General features: G+C 42.1%; 2 protein-coding genes across 2 annotated transcripts; one reads left to right on the plus strand and one right to left on the minus strand.

Moving 5' to 3' along the window:
• Window positions 1-4,728: 4,728 nt before the first annotated feature.
• Window positions 4,729-10,473, plus strand: cdc23 (CDC23 (cell division cycle 23, yeast, homolog); the record flags this gene model as incomplete). Its single annotated transcript, XM_083987286.1, has 16 exons — window positions 4,729-4,841; window positions 5,450-5,522; window positions 6,171-6,308; window positions 6,398-6,440; window positions 6,544-6,649; window positions 6,766-6,898; window positions 7,059-7,236; window positions 7,326-7,423; window positions 7,682-7,763; window positions 8,098-8,251; window positions 8,382-8,501; window positions 8,628-8,703; window positions 8,805-8,866; window positions 9,028-9,106; window positions 10,059-10,178; window positions 10,269-10,473. The coding sequence occupies 16 exons, from the start codon at window positions 4,729-4,731 to the stop codon at window positions 10,419-10,421; spliced, it is 1,728 nt and encodes a 575-aa protein (XP_083843412.1). The 3' UTR covers window positions 10,422-10,473.
• Window positions 10,474-11,105: 632 nt separating this feature from the next.
• On the minus strand, window positions 11,106-18,526 carry kif20a (kinesin family member 20A). The gene is made up of 19 exons (XM_083986733.1): window positions 18,392-18,526; window positions 17,509-17,682; window positions 17,104-17,229; window positions 16,855-16,974; window positions 16,516-16,654; window positions 16,248-16,423; window positions 15,649-15,751; window positions 15,325-15,537; window positions 15,118-15,229; window positions 14,558-14,632; window positions 14,193-14,336; window positions 13,918-14,086; window positions 13,672-13,824; window positions 13,378-13,517; window positions 13,037-13,139; window positions 12,700-12,889; window positions 12,517-12,608; window positions 12,287-12,424; window positions 11,106-11,705 (listed from the first exon to the last, which is right to left on the minus strand). The coding sequence occupies exons 2-19, from the start codon at window positions 17,674-17,676 to the stop codon at window positions 11,307-11,309; spliced, it is 2,760 nt and encodes a 919-aa protein (XP_083842859.1). The 5' UTR covers window positions 17,677-17,682; window positions 18,392-18,526; the 3' UTR covers window positions 11,106-11,306.
• Window positions 18,527-19,095: the final 569 nt, after the last annotated feature.

The following is a 19,095-nucleotide window of genomic DNA, read 5'->3' on the forward strand; positions in this document are numbered from 1 at the left end:
GCCAATCCCAGGGTCGTGCACAGGGCCCTGATCAAGACCACAGGGACCGGGCCTGCCCGTAAAAGCCACATTTTCACGCTTACTTACACAAATGTAACAGATGTACAGAGATGTTTGAGAATATTGCTTTTTTTGTCGTTGTTGTTGTTGTTGCTGCTGCTCTGAAACAAGTTTGCAATTCCAGCCTTTTCAGCTTATGTTATTTTCAAATTCTGTGGTTCTGTCTTCCCCGGCCATTCAGCAGGATGCTAACCTACTCCACTGTCTAATGTTGCTTTGATATGCAACTGCAAAGAGAAAATAGAAAAGGATAAAAAAAAAAAAAAAAAAAAAACAGAAAGTAACACTATCCAGGCTTTTTTATTCTAGTAATGAGTGGGTAGTGAGACATATGAAAACTCAATACATTAAGCTGATTGGAACCTTTGATCTCCACCTTTGAAGAGATAAATTGAGCAGTAGTCTATTTACTTGTATTATTTATACACAGAGAACCTGCACTTATCACATGCACACACTTTAGGTATTACCGGAGTATTTGGGTAATAAAAGAACACAGCAAATCAAAATGACATACACTCGGTGAAATGATCATGCACTATATTGACTCAGCTTTGAGTCCCCACTACCACCACCCCATACACACACACACACATACACATAATCTAGCACATTGTTGGCACATTTTCTCTTTCAATTACACAGCTGTCTCAAAATTCTGTCTCAGCAGCTCCATCACGCACTTTACTGCCCCATACCTGCAGGAGGTGCATGTGTGTGTGTGTGTGGGTGTGTGTGTGTGCGTGTGTCGGTCGTTTAAGTGAAGAAACTACAGAGGCAAGGAGAAAAAAAGACATCAGAAATGCGTGTGTATGCGGCTGTGTATGTGTAAGGAAGAGAGGAAGGGCTGAGTGAATGGGATGGACTATATGGCCCATCTCTGCGCCTCTTTCAACCTGCTCAGTGAGCCATGTGCCTGGCCTTGTAAACTGCACTGCTACTTGATTACTTTGTCAGTCTTCTTAAGTGGCTTTTGCTCTGTGGAGAAAATAGGGAGACATGTCCGACAGAGGATGTCCAACCACGATGTGGGGGAGGAGAGTGGAAACACTGCTGCATCCAAATGAAGGGAAATTATATTCTGCTATATCTTCTAAAAAAAAATAAAAAAAAGAGGCGTCATCGACCACATCAAGATTTTATTTTTGACATAGTGGATCTTATGTGTCGTATCAAGCCAAACAAGCAGAACCTCAATATCAGGCAGCACTCCAGTAGAGGACCCGTCCTCTCTCTCTCTCTCTCTCTTGAAAACTATTCTGTGTCATCCTCACTTCCTCTTAAGAAGACCCTGGGGGACCAGAGACAATTAATTTCTCCTCCCAAATTCCCAGTTCAGTTCTTTGGATAAAATTCAGGCAATTAAGAAGGACATTTCAAACACACCACTCCTAGGGTAACTTTCAGAGAGGGAAGGAAGGATGTGGATGGTCAACTTTGTTGTCAGATTTGTAGGGGAATTGTGATGATGCTGCAGGTTATTGTAGTCCTGCATTTTCAAGGAGAACACATTATCTAAATGACTCCTGTTTGTGCTGATGATACGTTAAAAAGTTTTTAATGATAGGTTTTAATCTGTCACACCCTTAATACATTAGGCTGGGTATAGACTGTCTTGTGCCGTGGTGAATCCAGTTAGACAGTGCCACCCTGTGGCAATACTAGGTAATCAGTTATATTATAATTATACATTATATATCTCTACAACACATCCCCTTATGCTTAATGCCTGCTCACTGAATGTGGTTCCTGCCCACCAAAGTATTAGAAGAAATAAGAGGAACTCAACAAATGTGCACACTACACACCAGTTGAATAACTAAAGTGACACATGCTGCAGAAAAGTGAAAAACAAAATAAAAAATACATAAGTTTGACAAAGTTACTTTATGAAAACATCCTGAATCTTACAGTTGAATTTGTTCAGAATAACTCGGGTTTTAGACAGATTTGCTGCATCACTGATACATTTGTTAACAGGCGGAATTAAAGTCATGCTCCACTTTCATTGAAGGAATGTGGCTTCATTATCTGAATGAATGAGAAATCTACACCCCTCTGTGTATCCTGGAAAAACATTACTGCTGTAAAAACCTCTTTATGTTTCACTGAGACTTTTACTCTCTACAGCATGCATGAATAGATCTGAAGAGGACATTATTAAACACTAGATAAAGACTGTACAGACCAGTCTTTTGAAATGAACATTATGCTCCCATGTAGTTTCTTGTGATGAATAAATGTGGCAAGGGTAGGCTATATTTAAAAAAAAAAAAAAGGCACTGCATGCTATTTCTTCTCAGATTTCAAAGCTCATGTGTCAGTGACATGTGAGAGTCTAGTGAGCTTGCATTGCCCACTTGCATTCCTTTTGTTCTGTTGCTCTATTGATGGATAAGGCAACTGTGGACGTCACTCAGTAGGAGGTCTGTGAATGAAAAACACTTTGTGGTATCTGCAGTCTCTGTGTACATGAAAGAGATGACATGTTTCTGGCTCAAGGCTCACAAGAGAAGCATCTCGGCCAAACAATACTTAAAGAGCGTGCGTGCGTTCTACCAGGATCAAAGTTCAGTTCCCAGTTGCCATTTTGGTTTTAGTGCCACTGCCAGCTCAGCATGTGAGCACCTGTTAGTCTACTGTTTCAATGATGCGTGCTGGTCCGGGCTGTAGCCTATTTATCAGGCTCAACACATTGTTTTATTTGAGTCTTTGGAGGAGTTGGGGTTATAAAGCTCCAGTCTGAACCTTATGCTATTTTCATTTCACAAAGGCCTGTGTTGCTTTAACTCAAATGGGACATATGAATCACTATTGTACCAAGAGAAAAAGTGAGGATTTGAATACAGCACGTAAAGAAGCTGTACTTGTACCTCTATGCAGTGCTGCTGATTTTGACGGACAGGAACATGATGAGTCCTGTCATCTCTGCACCAGTGAAGCACGGCCAAGCATAGAGGCCAGTGGCAGGAGTTGGGCAGGCAATCAACTAAGACACGTTACTGTACAAGAGAGAATCATAATGTCCCTGCTCTTTCACAACTCACTACCGAGTTGGATATTGATGAAATAATTTACCGCTATTTCTGTCCAAGCAAATGCAGATAATATTGACAGAACATGGGCTGGGTTTAGCAGAGCAATAAAGAGCCTTTCTAAAGACATAAATAATGACCGACTGTTCAGCAGCTCTGATAATATAGTGCATTTTCTGACCTCAGCCTTACATCATCAAGGCGTTTGTCATCACTTGTCTTTAATGGGTATGGACTACGTCAAGCACCACGGCCTCTGGATCTGTTTTATCACCCTACTTATATACAACTGACATCTCATACCACAAACCTGATGATCTGCATGTTACTATCTGTAATGTTTGACAAAATCTGATGAACCCACTCTATCCTTCACTAAGTTGTGGAGTTTGTGGACAAATTATGCAGCATTAAATCACCAAAGAGCAGCCCAAGAATAGATTGTGGGTTAGGTTTCTGTTTGTGTAAATACAATAGGAGCACAATATTTTTTATTATTATTATTATTATTATTGCAGTGCAAATACCATAGGGCCTACCTCCACTGTGCATAGTGAGTTTACAGCTACCAGAGAAGTTAATTTGTTTGTAATAATTGCTCCAAAAATATATTCAAACTAAAGTTTTTCATATCAAGATGTACAGGAAACACAAAACACTTGACTTGGTTTGAACGCAGACATAAAACAATAATATGATTGAAAATGAAATTCCTATTGACTTGTTCAGTTCCAGCCCACCACTTCTGTTGTTTTAACCCTGATCCTTTGGGTCTAACCTCAGAAAGCCAGGGATAACCCCACTCCACAGTAGGGATAAGCCCTGGGGTAATAGTGGGGATTTCCCACATTTGAAGTTATGAGTGTGAAATAACTGTAAGCTCAGGGCTAAAAGAGCTGTAAGCCCTGAGCTAACAGAGGTCGCAGCCTGGGGCTAAATATAGAGGGTGATGTTTCATGTCTTTATGAACTAGCCTATATGATTTCAGGTAGAGAAAAAAGCAGTAGCCTAGCCTACCATAGCTGTTTTAAAAGGACACAGTTATGTCTATACACACACACACACACACACACACACACACACACACACACACACACTAATTCTCCGTGGGATAAAGTCATTTCCTGTTCTCCCCTCCTTGAAGAGTTTCAATGGTTGAGCGCTGAAAGAAAACTGGGCCTTCTTCATTAAAACCAGACACACCATCAGCTTGTTACTGCAATGTATTTAATGTATTTATTTAATGACAAAGAACAGGACCTTGATATTGTGTTCATTATAGTGGCTGAGAGATGTGCAATACCTCTGTGCTTATAGCATGATTTTTCACATTATATGTTTTTATTGAAAATTGTGTTCTTCTACAGCCCATGTTTGATAATGACATCTATAGGAAAGATACAAAACTTGTATAATATATTAAAAGACATGGATATACGTAGCTGCGACAGAAATGCTGGTTTGTATGCGAAGGTAATGAGAAGTTAGCTTTATGCTGTCCTTAAAAAATATATACTAGCCTACCTGTAACCTTGACGCTTTTATTTTGATAGGACCAGGAAGTGATGTCACCCCCGGTGGGCGGGTCTACCGCTTTGTAACATCCACCAATAACAGAGCTGCTTGATAAAATATGAAAATGGCGGCTCTCTGTATTGAGTTTGGAGATCTGGTGCAGATCAAGAAACAGCTCATATCTGTGATATCCCTCTGTAAAGAAAGAGGACTGCTGCACAGCGCCAAGTGGTGAGACTGACCGTCGCTAATGTGGCACAAGCCGGCTGTCTGTCTGCTTTGTTACCGTGGTAACGAACAGCGAACGTTGCCAGGTTACCCTGTTGTGTTAGCAACGTTAGCAGCGCTGTTGACAAGTGTCGCTTCACCAGTTTAGCTAACGCTGTTTGCTGAATGATAACAATTAAAACACCGATTATTAGCGCCATGTTTCAGCTAAGTGCGTCAACAAGTGATTACTTTAGTTTTAAATTCAACAATGTGTTCGCTGTCAAGTGTAAGCAGGGAGTAAAACACTGTGAAATAACGTATAACATTGCTGACTATGTATCACACAGATGTAACTTTACAGAGCTGTTGTTACCACTCCACATTATTTATTATTTCAAAATCATCACTTGGCTCAACTTCAGCCTGTCATTGATTTTTGTAGATAAACAACCACAAACTGGACGAAAGCTGAGTCAAAAAGAAAGCTACTTAGTGGTGGTGTTTTGTTTTACAGCTGCAAGGAACATGCTGGTGTGGAAACACTAAAACCTTTAATCTAAAAATTAACCTAATAAACCTAATTATAATGTCACAGTTATGTCACGTGCTTTTCTGTGTTTACACCTCAGGGCTTCTGAGTTGGCATTTGCTTTGGCTCCTCTTCCCAAGGATGAATTACCCCCATCAGCTCCTTTTACTGAGGTTAGTGCACTCTCATGGGAAGAGGACTTTTCTGAGTTGTTTTCATTATATCACTGTGTGCGTGTGTATTACTTTGCAGAAATATGTATGCTGCAGTTCCTACAAACCAGCTGTATAATAAGAGTCACTTTCATGCTGCACAATTCATTTTGAATTGACCTCTTTATTCAAGCTGTATCATATGAAATATTTAAACTCAATCACATGGCTGGCAATATCCTAAATGTAGTGTTTTTTATTTTATTTAATGCACTTTTTCCCAAATCCATCCTTGTCCTCTGCTAATTTTTTTAATCGGATGGATCACAAATATGTACCATCTTAAAAAATCTGAGTAGCTCCCAAGAACAGCTTAGGCATCAGTCAAGAGGTGGATTCACTGGGGTCATTTTGACATAGGAGGGTGTGTCAGCTTGTTTGGGTCAACTGTGTGAATTGTGATAATTGCAAAAAGTTCTGTTGCTTATCTGTCCACCAGATGTCATTTGGACACAGACGTTACTTAGTGTTAGGATCAATACACTGTTGGTTTGATCTTTTTTTATGGGAATTAACAACAGTTTAAAAAGGTAGCCTATCAACTGAACATGTTCAAATGTTTTTCTGGTTTGGATGACTTTTCTTGTCCATTGTTTGTCCAAAACACAGGAAGATGCACAAGACCTGGATGCACTTACACTGGCCAAATCCTACTTTGACCTGAAAGAGTATGACCGCTCTGCTTACTTCCTGAAAGGGTGCTGCAGTCAGAAGGCTTATTTTCTCTATATGTATTCTCGCTATCTGGTAAGAGCCTGCATATATCTGACATGCTCATATTCAGTAAATGACAGAAAACTTGAACCACTTTAAAAAGTATTATTCTTTGTCTCCAGTCAGGGGAGAAAAAGAAAGACGACGAGACAGTGGACAGCCTAGGTGAGGACTTGACTTTTAGGAGCAAAAAAAAGGAGAATACAAATATTTTTGTGACTCTTTAATACTAAACCTGTTTGTGTTTTTTTTTTGTGTATGGTCCTAGGTCCCCTGGAGAAGGGTCAGGTCCGCAATGAGGCCTTGAGAGAACTGAGGGTTGAGCTCAGTAAGAAGCATAACGCAGGAGAGCTGGACGGCTTCACCCTTTACCTGTAAGAACATTTCCTCTGGTGTGTGCACACTTTCACAGATTATGCAGAAGAGTAGACAGAGGACTCAAACTATACGATGTGTGTGTGTGTGTGTGTGTGTGTGTGTGGGAGCACAGGTATGGGGTGGTGCTACGAAAGCTGGATCTGCTGAAGGAGGCTGTGGAGGTGTTTGTTGAGGCGATTCACGCACTTCCTCTTCACTGGGGAGCCTGGCTGGAGCTCAGTAACCTTGTCACCAATATTGAAATGGTAACAAGCTCTGTCTTTACACATTTTAAAATAATTTTTACATTCTGTAGTGTCATTGTCATCTTCACTTTCATGAGCCGAGGAACTCACTGTTTTGAAACTAAACGTAGCATTTCAGAGCAAACTTGAGACAATCTTGTCCTCTATGTTTTCTCCTCAGCTGAAGTCACTGTCTCTACCAGACAGCTGGATTAAAGACTTCTTCATGGCCCACATGTACACAGAGCTGCAGATGATCAAAGAAGCGTTGCAGAAATACCAGAATCTCATCGAGGCCGGCTTTTCTAAGAGCACTTACATCATCTCCCAGATTGCCGTGGCCTACCACAACATTAGAGGTTTAACTTCTACCTCCTCAATAAACCTTTAGAAGAATATCATGTTGGTGGGTTAAGTCTTACAGTCTCGTGACTTTCCTTCATTCCAGATATTGACCAAGCTTTGGCTCTGTTCAACGAGTTGAGGGACCAGGATCCGTATCGCATTGACAACATGGACACATTCTCCAACCTCCTTTATGTTAAGGTGAGTTCACTGCTTGTCATGTGATACCACGGTAGACGTTGACAGTTGTCTTGTTCCCTCAGCTGACGGGGTGACTTGGAGCTTTAAATATCCAGTAGGTGTACGGTGTCAAACACAAGGACACATTTTCACTCGCCCTTCATTTTACCTTTGAATCATGTCTAGGGTTCACAAATATTCAGCCTTCAATCTATGTGAAATAAGGTTATGATTAATAGACAGTTTGGTTCTGTGGCTCATGGTAACATGTTTCCACAGAGCATGAAGCCAGAGTTGAGCTACTTGGCCCACAATCTGGTGGAGATCGACAAGTACAGAGTGGAGACGTGTTGTGTCATTGGTAGGTATCAGCTCATCGGATCAAATGCCACTCCTCCTCACTATTCACAAATCATTCACAAAAAATGATCAGAATTCACTTTATACATAAACTGCATCATAATTTATATAACCTGATATTTCTCTTTTAAAGTAGTTAAATATTTAGTTACTACAGTACTAAGCTTGTTTTTCTCTGATGTAAATCCACATTTCTTTCAATAGAACAATAAGGCTGCATAAATACAAAATTACTTTTCTTTATTCTTCTTCGTTTTGAGGGCTGTAGCCTTTAGATACTGTGAACAAAACCAACTGCTGCAGCAACAAGTGCTAATGATGTGCCTTATTCACAGGTAACTATTACAGCCTGCGCTCTCAGCATGAGAAAGCAGCTCTCTACTTCCAGCGAGCTCTCAAACTGAACCCTCGCTGCCTCGGTGCCTGGACCCTCATGGGCCATGAATACATGGAAATGAAGAACACTTCAGCCGCCATACAGGCCTACAGGTCAGACTGAAGGTGGTGTGTGTCTGGTTGAGGTTTTATTTATCACCAGAGAGTGGAGTTCAGATCAGTTGAATTCATATCAGGAGCATTGTTCCCTCATGTTTTCTGTTGTTGTTTTCTGTTCTATCAGACATGCTATTGAAGTGAACAAGCGGGACTACCGAGCCTGGTACGGCTTAGGTCAGACGTATGAGATCCTCAAGATGCCTTTTTACTGTTTGTACTATTACCGAAAGGCTCACCAGCTCAGGTACGGATTTTATAAGTGTTTCCCTTAATCAAAGTATTTTCTGAAAAAAAAAAAGTTAACACATGCAACAATCATAAACCGTAACAGGCACTGTTTGCTTTGACATGAGATGTTTTTCTGTGGTAGACCTAATGACTCGCGCATGTTGGTCGCACTGGGTGAAAGCTACGAAAAACTGTCACAGCAAGTGGAAGGCAAGAAGGTCTGAATTTTACAAGTCTCCTGGTTTGTGTAACAACATCCACCAAGGTCTCTTTATTGTTTTGATTCAGACCATGACACACTTTCTTGTCTTTTATCTAGTGCTACTGGAGGGCGTACTCTGTTGGAGATGTGGAGAAAATGGCTCTACTCAAACTGGCGAAGTAATTGTCTTTTTGTGGTTTAAAAACATAGCATTGATCACATTTTAGTTTCAAGTTTAAGAACCAAATGAAGATCTGATCTGCAGCTTCTTGCATCGTCTTATTTGTGCAAGCGACAGAAAAAGGTGTAAGATGTGAAATCTGCTTGTTTGTTTGTTTAGGCTCCATGAACAGCTGAACGAGTCTGATGATGCTGCGCAGTGTTACATGCTTTACATCCAGGACATTTTCTCCTGTGGGGTAAGAATCTTAAGCTCCATGAATACATGTGACAATTTAAACACTGAGATATTTGAGACAACATTTGTTTTCTAACTTCTGGGTGAATGTTGGAGAAGGTTTTTTTTGTCCTCTTTGAACAGGACAGTTACTCTGTGCACAAAGTCAGGTCTATTTAAAAAAAAAGAAGAAAAAAAAGGTTTTATTGTGGGTGGAAGAAGTTGACTCACTTGCACAGAACATCTAATCATCTCATCTATAGCCTGAGGGACAAATTAACTCTGAACTCATCCAACTTGACTAATGCTCTTACTGCTCATAGCAGTGATTCCCAGACTGTGGGCAGCGCCCCCTGGTGGGTGATAAAACTACTGCAGGTTGGCTGTGAGCAGCTAATTTACAATAAATACAGGGTTCCCAGTGTCCTGGGAAACATGGAAACCCGGAAAATGATTGACCAATTTTCCAGTTATGGAAAACACATGGAAAATGAGAAAAAAGTTGGGTGAACATGTTTTTGAGTTGTTCTATGATGTCATAATTTCTAAGCATGTAAGAGATTATTTCATAGATAAGTTAGAGCCATAGCCATGCACATCTTTAAATCAGACTTCTGGAGGTGAGAGAGGAACAAACATAGAAACAACACAGCACAGCAAAGAACACTTCTCCAAAGCATGAATGGGACGGGGGATGTATTGGTATATGGTGTAATAACATCTTTGTCAGACTGTAGCAGCTCAAAGTGTCCTGGAAAAGTTCTGGAAAAGTATTTCAAGAAAAGAGTGCGAACCCTGAAATAGCCTACATAAAGTTTTTTATCTACATAGAGTTCAGATTTATAACAAGTTGGGTCATGGCATTCATGAGTCTGGGAACAGCGGATTAATGTCTGTGGTTTTGGAATGAGATGGTTAACAATCAAAAATATATTCATTTGTCCACATACTATGATGAAATCTGGTCATTACAGGAACAGCTGGAGCATGCTGAGGTGAGCACAGCCCTCAGGTACCTGGGTCAGTACTATTTCAAGAACAAGTGCTACGACGAGGCGTCCCTCTGTGCTCAGCGCTGCTGTGACTACAACGATGTAAGTGTGACCGTTTAATCTGAGTTCCCTGTTGTTAAAGTAAAACCAGTAACTAGTACAACTAACAGTGTTGGTGGTCTTTGTCTTTAGGCCCGTGAAGAGGGGAAGGCTCTGCTGAGGCAGATCTCACAGGTCAGAGATCAGATTGACACGTCGTCGGCCGATCTGTTCGCTCAGCTCTCGAACAACAACACACCAGTCAGGAGGGTTTCTCCTCTGAACCTCATCTCCTTCACTCCCTGACGTTCAACGGCCATGAAATGGACAATTTGTGTATTCTGAGACATGAAACTTGTTGGAGGTTTGATAGACATTAAAATCACGTTTGTTTGTAAAATTTGTAATTCTCATCTTTTGTCCAGGATAAGGTAAGATTTTTACTGCAAATATAAACAAAACAATTTTAATAAATGCAGGTTATTATAGCCTGATTTCATACTTTTAAAAGACAGATTGAAATACAGATGCTGTGTTTATCATTTATTGCTTGGTTAATGCAAAAAGCACAACTGAAAAGGATCCTTCATAGCACAGACAGCGAGTACAAACAGGAGACGCTTTGAACTATTTACACAGACAGACACAACATATAGAAGGAAAGCACATGAACAAGGCACAGTCCCTGCCATAACAATGCCATATATAGTTGAAATAAAGCAAACCACATATGATAAGATTGTTTGTATTTTGTACAGGACATAAAGGATGTAGTGACTTAAATGCAGACATGACTATTAAAAGTAAAAGGAAAAAAAAGGAAAACAATTTAAAAATGTTTCTTGTTTTTATTGTAAAAACAACAGCACTTGCAGCAAAGGCATGTTGAGGTGTTGCAGAAAATGTTAATTACACACACACACACACATGCATCAATACCATGCCCATAAATATAACTCTGAGAAACTTAAATAACTCAAGAGCACCTAACTGACCTTAGTAGTATAAAGCACACTCATTTAAAGCATTAACTGTTTAACTGGCATGAACACTATAACTGTATTATTTGGCATTACAGCACTGCAAACAGTGAGCGTATAAAAAAAACAGTATAAAATACTATAAAGTTACCAGCGAGTGTGACTTCTGCTTTTGCATAATATCTGGATAGAGACAGAGTCCATGTGAAGCTCAGTACTTCCCCCTGAGAGTGCGCGGGGTGGGGGCCGGGCTGCGAGGTGGAGACTGCTGACGAGACCTCAGGATCCGTGTGTAGGGGGTAACGTTCGCCTCCTCCACAGCCCGAGCGTTGTGTTTACGTGTCGGAGTACGCGTCGGGAAGAGAGACTGGAAAAACTGCCGCTTCTGTGGAGGCCGGTTTTCTGCATCGCCTGTGGTGGCGGCGGCAGCAGCCCCGGCCCCGCAGCCCCTCTTCTTACAGTAATCTGGTGCGGTGGAGGTGGGGGCAAAAAAGCCAGACGGGGGCAGCTGGGGCTGGACGGCCTGCATCTCAGCCAGCGTCTCCCCCTTCCGCCTCAAGTCGGCTTTGACCAGCATCAGGCTGGTCAGGAGCTCCGCCAGGATCTGGTCCTGAGAAGAAGTCAGTGAACAGGGTTAGACCAGACCAGAGAGGGGGAGGTGGAGGACCAGGGGGGAAGAGACAGAGTGAAGCAAAATGCAGCTCTTGAACGTGCTTCAGCACAAAACACCAGGTGCAGATGTTAGGAACCAAGATTTAGTTTAAAAGCTGGATGTGCATCAAGATTGTTAGTGAAGTGTTGAGAGGGAGAAAAACAAAGAATTTTAAATTGAGATTCAGACTTTAGACAGATGCCGCTTTAAAATGATGATAATGAAAATTATATTTATGCAACTGAGAAAAATAAACCTTTATTGGGTAAATTACATTTCAAGCTGGGGGTATTTAAAATAAACTGATGAAAACGATCATCCACAAAATAAATAGTTTGTTAATCAAGTTTTACAGTTGCATTATTTAAGTTAATGAGTGCCAAACTTTTCCCTCATCACATTTATTGTTTGTTAATTTATAACTGTTCTGTCTTATTGACTATTTGTTGTTCCTGCTCCCAGGACACAGAAGATAAAGCTCCTCACATGACGATCTATGTCTATAAAACGATTATACGGTGTTAAACGTGTGGTTGTACCTGTTTGGCCAGTGTGTCATCTGCAGCGCTTAACGCCTGCCGCAGTCGCTCCCCTCCTGTGTTGCGACAGCAGGCCCGTTCTCCGGACTGCAGGTCGACGCCCAGTCTCTGCAGGTCCAGACGCAGCTGACGCAGGTTCTGTTCAGAAAGAGTCAGAGCTTCAGTCTCTGAGGTTGGAGACTCGCATGCAGAAAAATAAAACGGTTTGTCATGGTGCAGCAGCAACTGACCCGTTGACCCTCCTCAAGTTTGCGATCAGCTGCGGCGGTGACGGCGCTCGATGAGCCCGGTACTTCCAGCTGCATCCTGAGCTTCGTCAGCTCTGCACAGACAACAGAACCGGACAGTCAGATGCCAGCACCGGTATGTTATCATGAACACGTCATCAGAGCAGTTTTTCCGTCTTAACGCACCTTGTGTTTTGGTGAGGAGCTCGGCGCGGCACTGGTCAAGCTCAGCATGTAGTTTACCGACATCCGTCTGAGCAGTGAGACGCTCAGAGCGTCGAGGGGCGTCTCCCTGTGGCACCAACACGGAGGTCGATTGAGCTTCTTTGTTTTTTTCAAGAGCAGCAGACAGAGCCTCAATCTCCTGGTCGCGCTCCTGAGAGGAATGAAGGAAATAGATCAGTGAAACACACATGGATACTCTAAGATGACACTGTGGACGCTAACTGCATTTGGAAAATATTGTAGATATTACAGACGATGTGAAAACGATGCAAACTTGAGGCTGATCATGAACGCCCACCTTCAGCTCCTGGCTGTAAAATATTTTCAGATGTTTCTGCAGGTTGGTTATCTTGTCCTCGTATCTCTCTTCGATCAGAGCCCGCTCTGCCTCCAAGGTCTCACTGTGAGGTTGAAAACATCACGGCTTAGCAGTTTACATACTGACCTCAAACTTCAACATCTTTTGTCATTAAAGATTTAATGATCTTCCAATTCCACGTTCTTCTCTAATTATTTTACTAAAACTAAAATCAACTTCGTTCAAGAAAGAATTGCTGGTTCCACATTGAAAACATTGTTAGAAAGGATTCTAACACACGTCCTCAATGCAACAAAGTACACACACACACACACACACACCTGAAGCCTTCTTGCATCCCATTGATGACCTCCATCATCTCAGAAACCACCTGCTCTCTCACGTTGGCTTCAAGAGCCTCTTTCTCCTCCCGCTGACGCTGCACCTCTCTCTTCAGGACATCGATGGCCTGCAGCAGAGCCTACAGGACACGCAGTCATCATCAAGATGTTCATCTCATACGCACAACACTGCTGCGGCAACATTTTATCATTGTTTTACAGATGAATATGTTCTGCCAAATAATGAAAAAGTGGTTGTGCAGATAAAAACTGTAAATTTGTAGGAAACGTTACATCAGTGTTCAACATGGTGATATCTCCGTCTTCGGTATCACTCTCGTCCTCGTCCTCCTCCAGCACCGTGCTGTCGTTACCGGCTCCTGGCGGCTCACGCAGCAGGGACAGGATGTAGGCCACCCTGGTCTTTGTGGACGGGCCATGGACGAGCTGAAATAGTGAGAGGGATATTTTTACTTGATCTCATCCCTGAAATCGATCACTGCCTGTCACTGAAGTCCAATGTACAGCAGCGTTTCTTACTTGGGTGGCAATGGCAGAGAATTTGAGGGCTTGCAGGGTCTCGTCATAGATGGAGGCACATGGGTTGATGTTGACGACCATGCAGGAGGTTCCTCGGCCGCAGAAGAAACCCTGCAGCACCCGGGTCAGTTTGCTGTCCCTGAAGGGAACCACCTGGGGGGCCCTTGATCTGTGGAGACATGAGAAAGAAATATGTTATAATCCAAATAACTGTAACCAGTCAGATCCGTCTCTTGGCCTCTTGCCTTCATTCAGACTTCCACTTAAACACGTACTTGTTGTTCTGGTTTTGTCTCAGAGCAGCGATGCAGCGGCCCAGTGTCAAGAGGGACGTGTTGATGTTGCTGGCCTCCTTCATCCGTTCACCATTACGCTGCTCTTTACAGCGCTCAGACCCGGCCAGATCACACACAGTCAGTCTGAGGAAAGAGATACACCTTACTTTTAAAAACTCCACATATACCAAAATCAATGATGAAGTCCATGAATATCACAGTTCTGTCAGTGCCTCAATTTAATAATTCCTAATATACTTTATCAAACATTCAACATGACACAGCCTTGAACAAGCAAGAAAATTGTGAATTAAAAGAAAATAATTGATCGCTTATGTCAGGTGGGAGAACATTAGATGACGTACTCGCTGATGTGCATGGTCTGGCTGGACTCTGCCTCTGGGCGGACGTGCAGGACACGGATGGAGAAGATGCTGTGGCTGTGTAGGTGATAAATTTAAGAGATGATCAGATCACGATGGTCCGTTTGGTTGAAGAGATCAAAACACGTTTTCAAGTCAAAGTCAAAAGTCAAAATCATTTATTGGTCTCCCGAAGGAGAAATTTCTCTCGGACAGAGAGCAGTGCTGCGTCACAACAAAGACAAAGACAGTACAGGGGAAAAGCAGCAGAGAAGTACTAAAAACATACAATAAAATCATTAAAGTGCAATATGCCCCAGAAAAGTACTAGTGGCAGATGTGTGGACACGCAAACATACATACATATCATCACACAAACTGCTCATTCATAAAGTTAATGGACAGAGGGATGAACGAATTTTGAGGCGATTATACCTGCAAACATTCATACATATCATCACACGAGCTGCTCATTCATAAATTTAATGGACAGAGGGATGAATGAACGAGTTTTTGAGGCGATTGTGCCTGCAAAAGGTACACGACGTGGAACGCACTCCTACCTGCGGCTGGAGTTCTGGTTGAGATGAGTGCTGGCGAAGCTCTGGTTACGACGTCCGGCCCTCAGAACCCTCCACGCTTCCTCGGCACTGCGGACCTGGATCCAGCTCAGATCTGACATGGAGGCGGAAAAAAAAAAGGGGTTTTATTATGTTCATTTCAAGTAGCGCTTAAACTATTTCAAATGTAGAATTACTCCTGTGAACAACCTTTCACGTAGGGGTTGCCCAGCTTGTCGTCACTGAGCCGCAGCGTGACTCTCTTCCTCGGCTGCAGCGAGGGAGAAGCATCCAGCAGATCGTACAGGAACTCGTTGTAGATCTCATAGAAGGACACCCAGATGGAGAACTGCACCCCCTCCTCCAGGTTGTCCTCTCCACTGTGTGACAGGCTGTCCGGCTCCAGACAAACGCTGTCTGTGTCTGGAGAGACAGAGAAAGTCGGGATCAACATTCAATTACTGAACTGTGATATGAATTTTAATAAAAGCCTATTTTGACAATGCCCAGCTCGACATCGGCGGTCGCCCTCACCTTCCAGCTGGCTGGCGATGTTACTTGTAGTAGAGGAGAGTCCTCCGATGCCGCTGTCCCAGGTCGAAGTGGTGCCACCACGACGAGATGTCAAATTCTCGTCCTGTAACACAAACAAGGTCTCATGAGATGGCAGCAGCTGAAACTGTTTTCCCACACTGTTTGATGTCCAAATCGTTTCTTTAAAAGGTTTTTTTTATTAAATTTTGTTTTTTAAGATTTCAGAAGTTGACGGGACAAATAATTGCAGATTAGACACAGACAGCATTTTCAATAAGATAATTATTTCCATTATTTCCATACTGGACTGATACAAAGGTTCAGCTCAGTCAATTTCAGATGGATTAAAAAAAAGAAGAAGAAAAAACATAATCAAAGCTATGCTCACTATTGCTGAGCTGAGGTTTAATGAGAGAGAATCTGTATCATTTTCTAAGTTCAGTTGAAAATATAAAAAAACAAAAACAAAGCAGAAATATAACAAAAGAAATCATTATGTGTATATACACTTGGCAAGACACCACAGAAACAGTCTGGGACACATTGGAACAAGGAAACAGCATTTTTCATCTCATAATAAAAGAGTTTCTTCTGTTTACCTCTTTGAGCAGAGAGTTTCTGCGGATTTCCTCCACTCTGACCTCATTGGGTTCAAGCTGTCTCACATCCTGATACATGACAGGCTTCAGGTCCATGGCACCGTAGAGACGACCCTGCAGCTTCCTGAACAGAGATGCCAATGCTCGGGGCAGGAGTCCTGCCTGGTGACCAGTGCCTGGAAGTCAAAGCAAAAACAAGCTCATTTCATTAACAACAAACAACAAAATCAAATAATGATGTGTTATTGGCGTGAGAATGAAATCTTACCCTGAATGGTGTACGTCTTTCCAGAGTTGGTGACACCATAAGTGTAGAGGAGCCGGTTTTCTCCATGAAGAACGTCTTTCACCATCTTTTTCATTATGGACTCATAAAACTGCTGCTGTGTGGTCTCTGGCCCAAGGATCTATGAAAGACAGATCATGAAAATGTAAATACAGAAATCGTCTTGTTTTCACCATCACTCGTTGCTATTCACACACATCGGCCCATATTTACCATCAATATTTTCAGCCATATTAAAAAAAGAAGAAGACAGGATCCAATATGATTTCAGGTTGAAATCTAATTGTATATACGTTATTTAGAGACAATGCAGAAGTGTACCTTGGAGAAACTGAACTTGTGCATGCTCTGGGTGATGCCTCTCTCCGCAGTCCTCATGTTCTGAGAGTCCTTCGGTGCTTTGAGAAGCAGAGTCTCTTCATCTTGAACAGCCACACAACCCTGACAGAGGAGTGAGGAACGAGTCAACACAGCTGCTACTAAAACCAGCTAATGTGTTCAGGTATTCATGACCGCAGTGGTCATGAATACCTGAACAATGACGTCTGATCCTGCAGTCGAAGGTCTTACCTGTTCTTCTCCTTTCTCTCTCTCCATCTCAGTGAGTGGACGGATGCGCAGATACACCTTCACCTTCTCAGTGTTTCCGTCATCACCACTTCCTTGTCTCACCAATCCAGGTTTTGTTGATAGTTTCTAAGCACACAGATTCAAAGCGGTTCAGTGGCTTGACTTTAAAGTATCATGTTAATGTGTTCATACTTAGCCAGTAAATGGATGGAAGAAAACAGCAAGACACTGTAAAAATCATAGGGTCAAAACATTCAAACACCAGAGCTTTGCAAATGTTGGCTGAATGTTTTGTTACATCAGAATATACACAGTGTGTACATAAACCTCATACGTTTACATTGGAGCTTTCACTCGATACACTACAGAGACATTATCACTAAGCATACACCTGTCAGCTCTCACCGGTCCTGCAAGGAAAGGTCGTGGGTCCAGTCCTGGAGAAATGACAGAGATCTCAGGCAGACCTGGTCTGCTCAGGCCTCCGTGCTCTGCTGCTGTAGACTCGAACACAGCCATTTCCTCTTCCTCGTCTGAGGGGCATCCACATGGAGAGGACAGAGACAGCGCCATGGTTACCTGTCGCAAAGGGACAATGTTATTTAATATGACAACATCAAAGGATCTGTGAGCAATCAAAAGTCAATTTGTGATTAGGATACAATGTGAGGAAAATAGTACTTAAAGACTATATAGGCAGCACCTCCCATAGGAGACTATGGGAGGAGGGGATTAGCACAGATCAGGGTGTGTCAAACTGAATGAAGCCCTCTTTGACCTTTAGAGCCAAACAAAACACCTGATCGAGCAGTCAAACAGGAAACTATTAAACAAGCCATCACCTGTCCAGACAGGTTTAACACCAGTGCAAAATTAATCACATTATTGAAACCTATCAATCATTGATAGTTAAAATGGGATACATATACGCTGCACATTATGTAGGACACTGCCTGCACGTTTTAGAAACAACAATGACAACTGTAACACGTGCAGGTTTGTTGAGACTGTTTGTCCTGCAGCTACTTTGAACATGATAAATAAAATAGTGAATGCACACGATACAACACGAGGCAAGAGCGTGAATACATGAAATTAAAAGTTTTACATAAACGTACATGAGTGGCTGTAACGTTATTATTTCACCAAAATTAACATTAACTGGATTAATTTACAGAAACAAAAATTTCTATAACTATGTTACAACCGCATTTTCACTGCGACATGAATCTTTATTGTTGTTTAGCCTGAAGCGACTAACCTGAAAGCGAAGGTAAATCAAACTTACCTCGAAGGTTTCGAAGTTTCCGGTGAAAAAAAATCCTTTTAAAGCTCTTCAGTTGTTGAGAAAAATCTCCAAAACTCAAGAACTCGACCTAAACTCGAGTCCCTGGGTCGAAATTGGACCAAACGCAGCTACCTGGCTCTAACGTAACTACCTCTCTCAGCTGAGCTGCTTCTCCAGGCTGCGTTTGGTTTTTTGAACGATGCCCTCCGCTGCAGGGCAGGTCTCTGATTGGCTGGAGCGTCCTGCCGTCTGCGCTCTGATTGGCTGACACCGCCTCACAGGGTGCGCTGTGTAAACTGTCCCTCCTTAAACTAGGACGCCTTTCGTAAGTTCCTATCACATGTTTTGAATAAAAGTGGTGGCACCTTTTAAAAAATACAGTACGTGGGCCAGGTCTGGGTCGACAACGTTGACTGGATTTAAAACACGAATAATACAATTAGGAATACCTGAAAGAGGGCGAAACGGTTTTTATTTTGTGTCGAGGGTAAAAAAAAAAAAAAAAAGGGAACAGGAAAGAGGGTGGAGATTTTCTTACCCAAAATGTTCAATGTCATATTTACTTCAAATGCATATCAAAAAAGTATTATAATGAATAATAGGATAATAAAAAGTCATACAAATACAGCACTAGGTCACATTGGGTTTTACAAGAAATCCCTGCAACTATAGGTAGTAGGCTATATGAGAAACTGCTAATTTGC

Source organism: Trachurus trachurus (genome assembly GCF_905171665.1).
Source record: "Trachurus trachurus genome assembly, chromosome: 14".
NCBI classification, from domain to species: Eukaryota; Metazoa; Chordata; class Actinopteri; order Carangiformes; family Carangidae; genus Trachurus; species Trachurus trachurus.

What these genes read in the sequence shown, in the direction of transcription:
- kif20a (XM_083986733.1), bottom strand. Translation starts at nt 17,676, where the DNA reads ATGGCGCTGTCTCTGTCCTCTCCATGTGGATGCCCCTCAGACGAGGAA. An exon ending in CATCGCCAGCCAGCTGGAAG is followed by an intron (nt 15,538 to 15,648) that starts GTGAGGGCGACC and finishes CTGTCTCTCCAG; the next exon opens with ACACAGACAGCGTTTGTCTG. An exon ending in AACTTGAGGAGGGTCAACGG is followed by an intron (nt 12,425 to 12,516) that starts GTCAGTTGCTGC and finishes CTTTCTGAACAG; the next exon opens with AACCTGCGTCAGCTGCGTCT.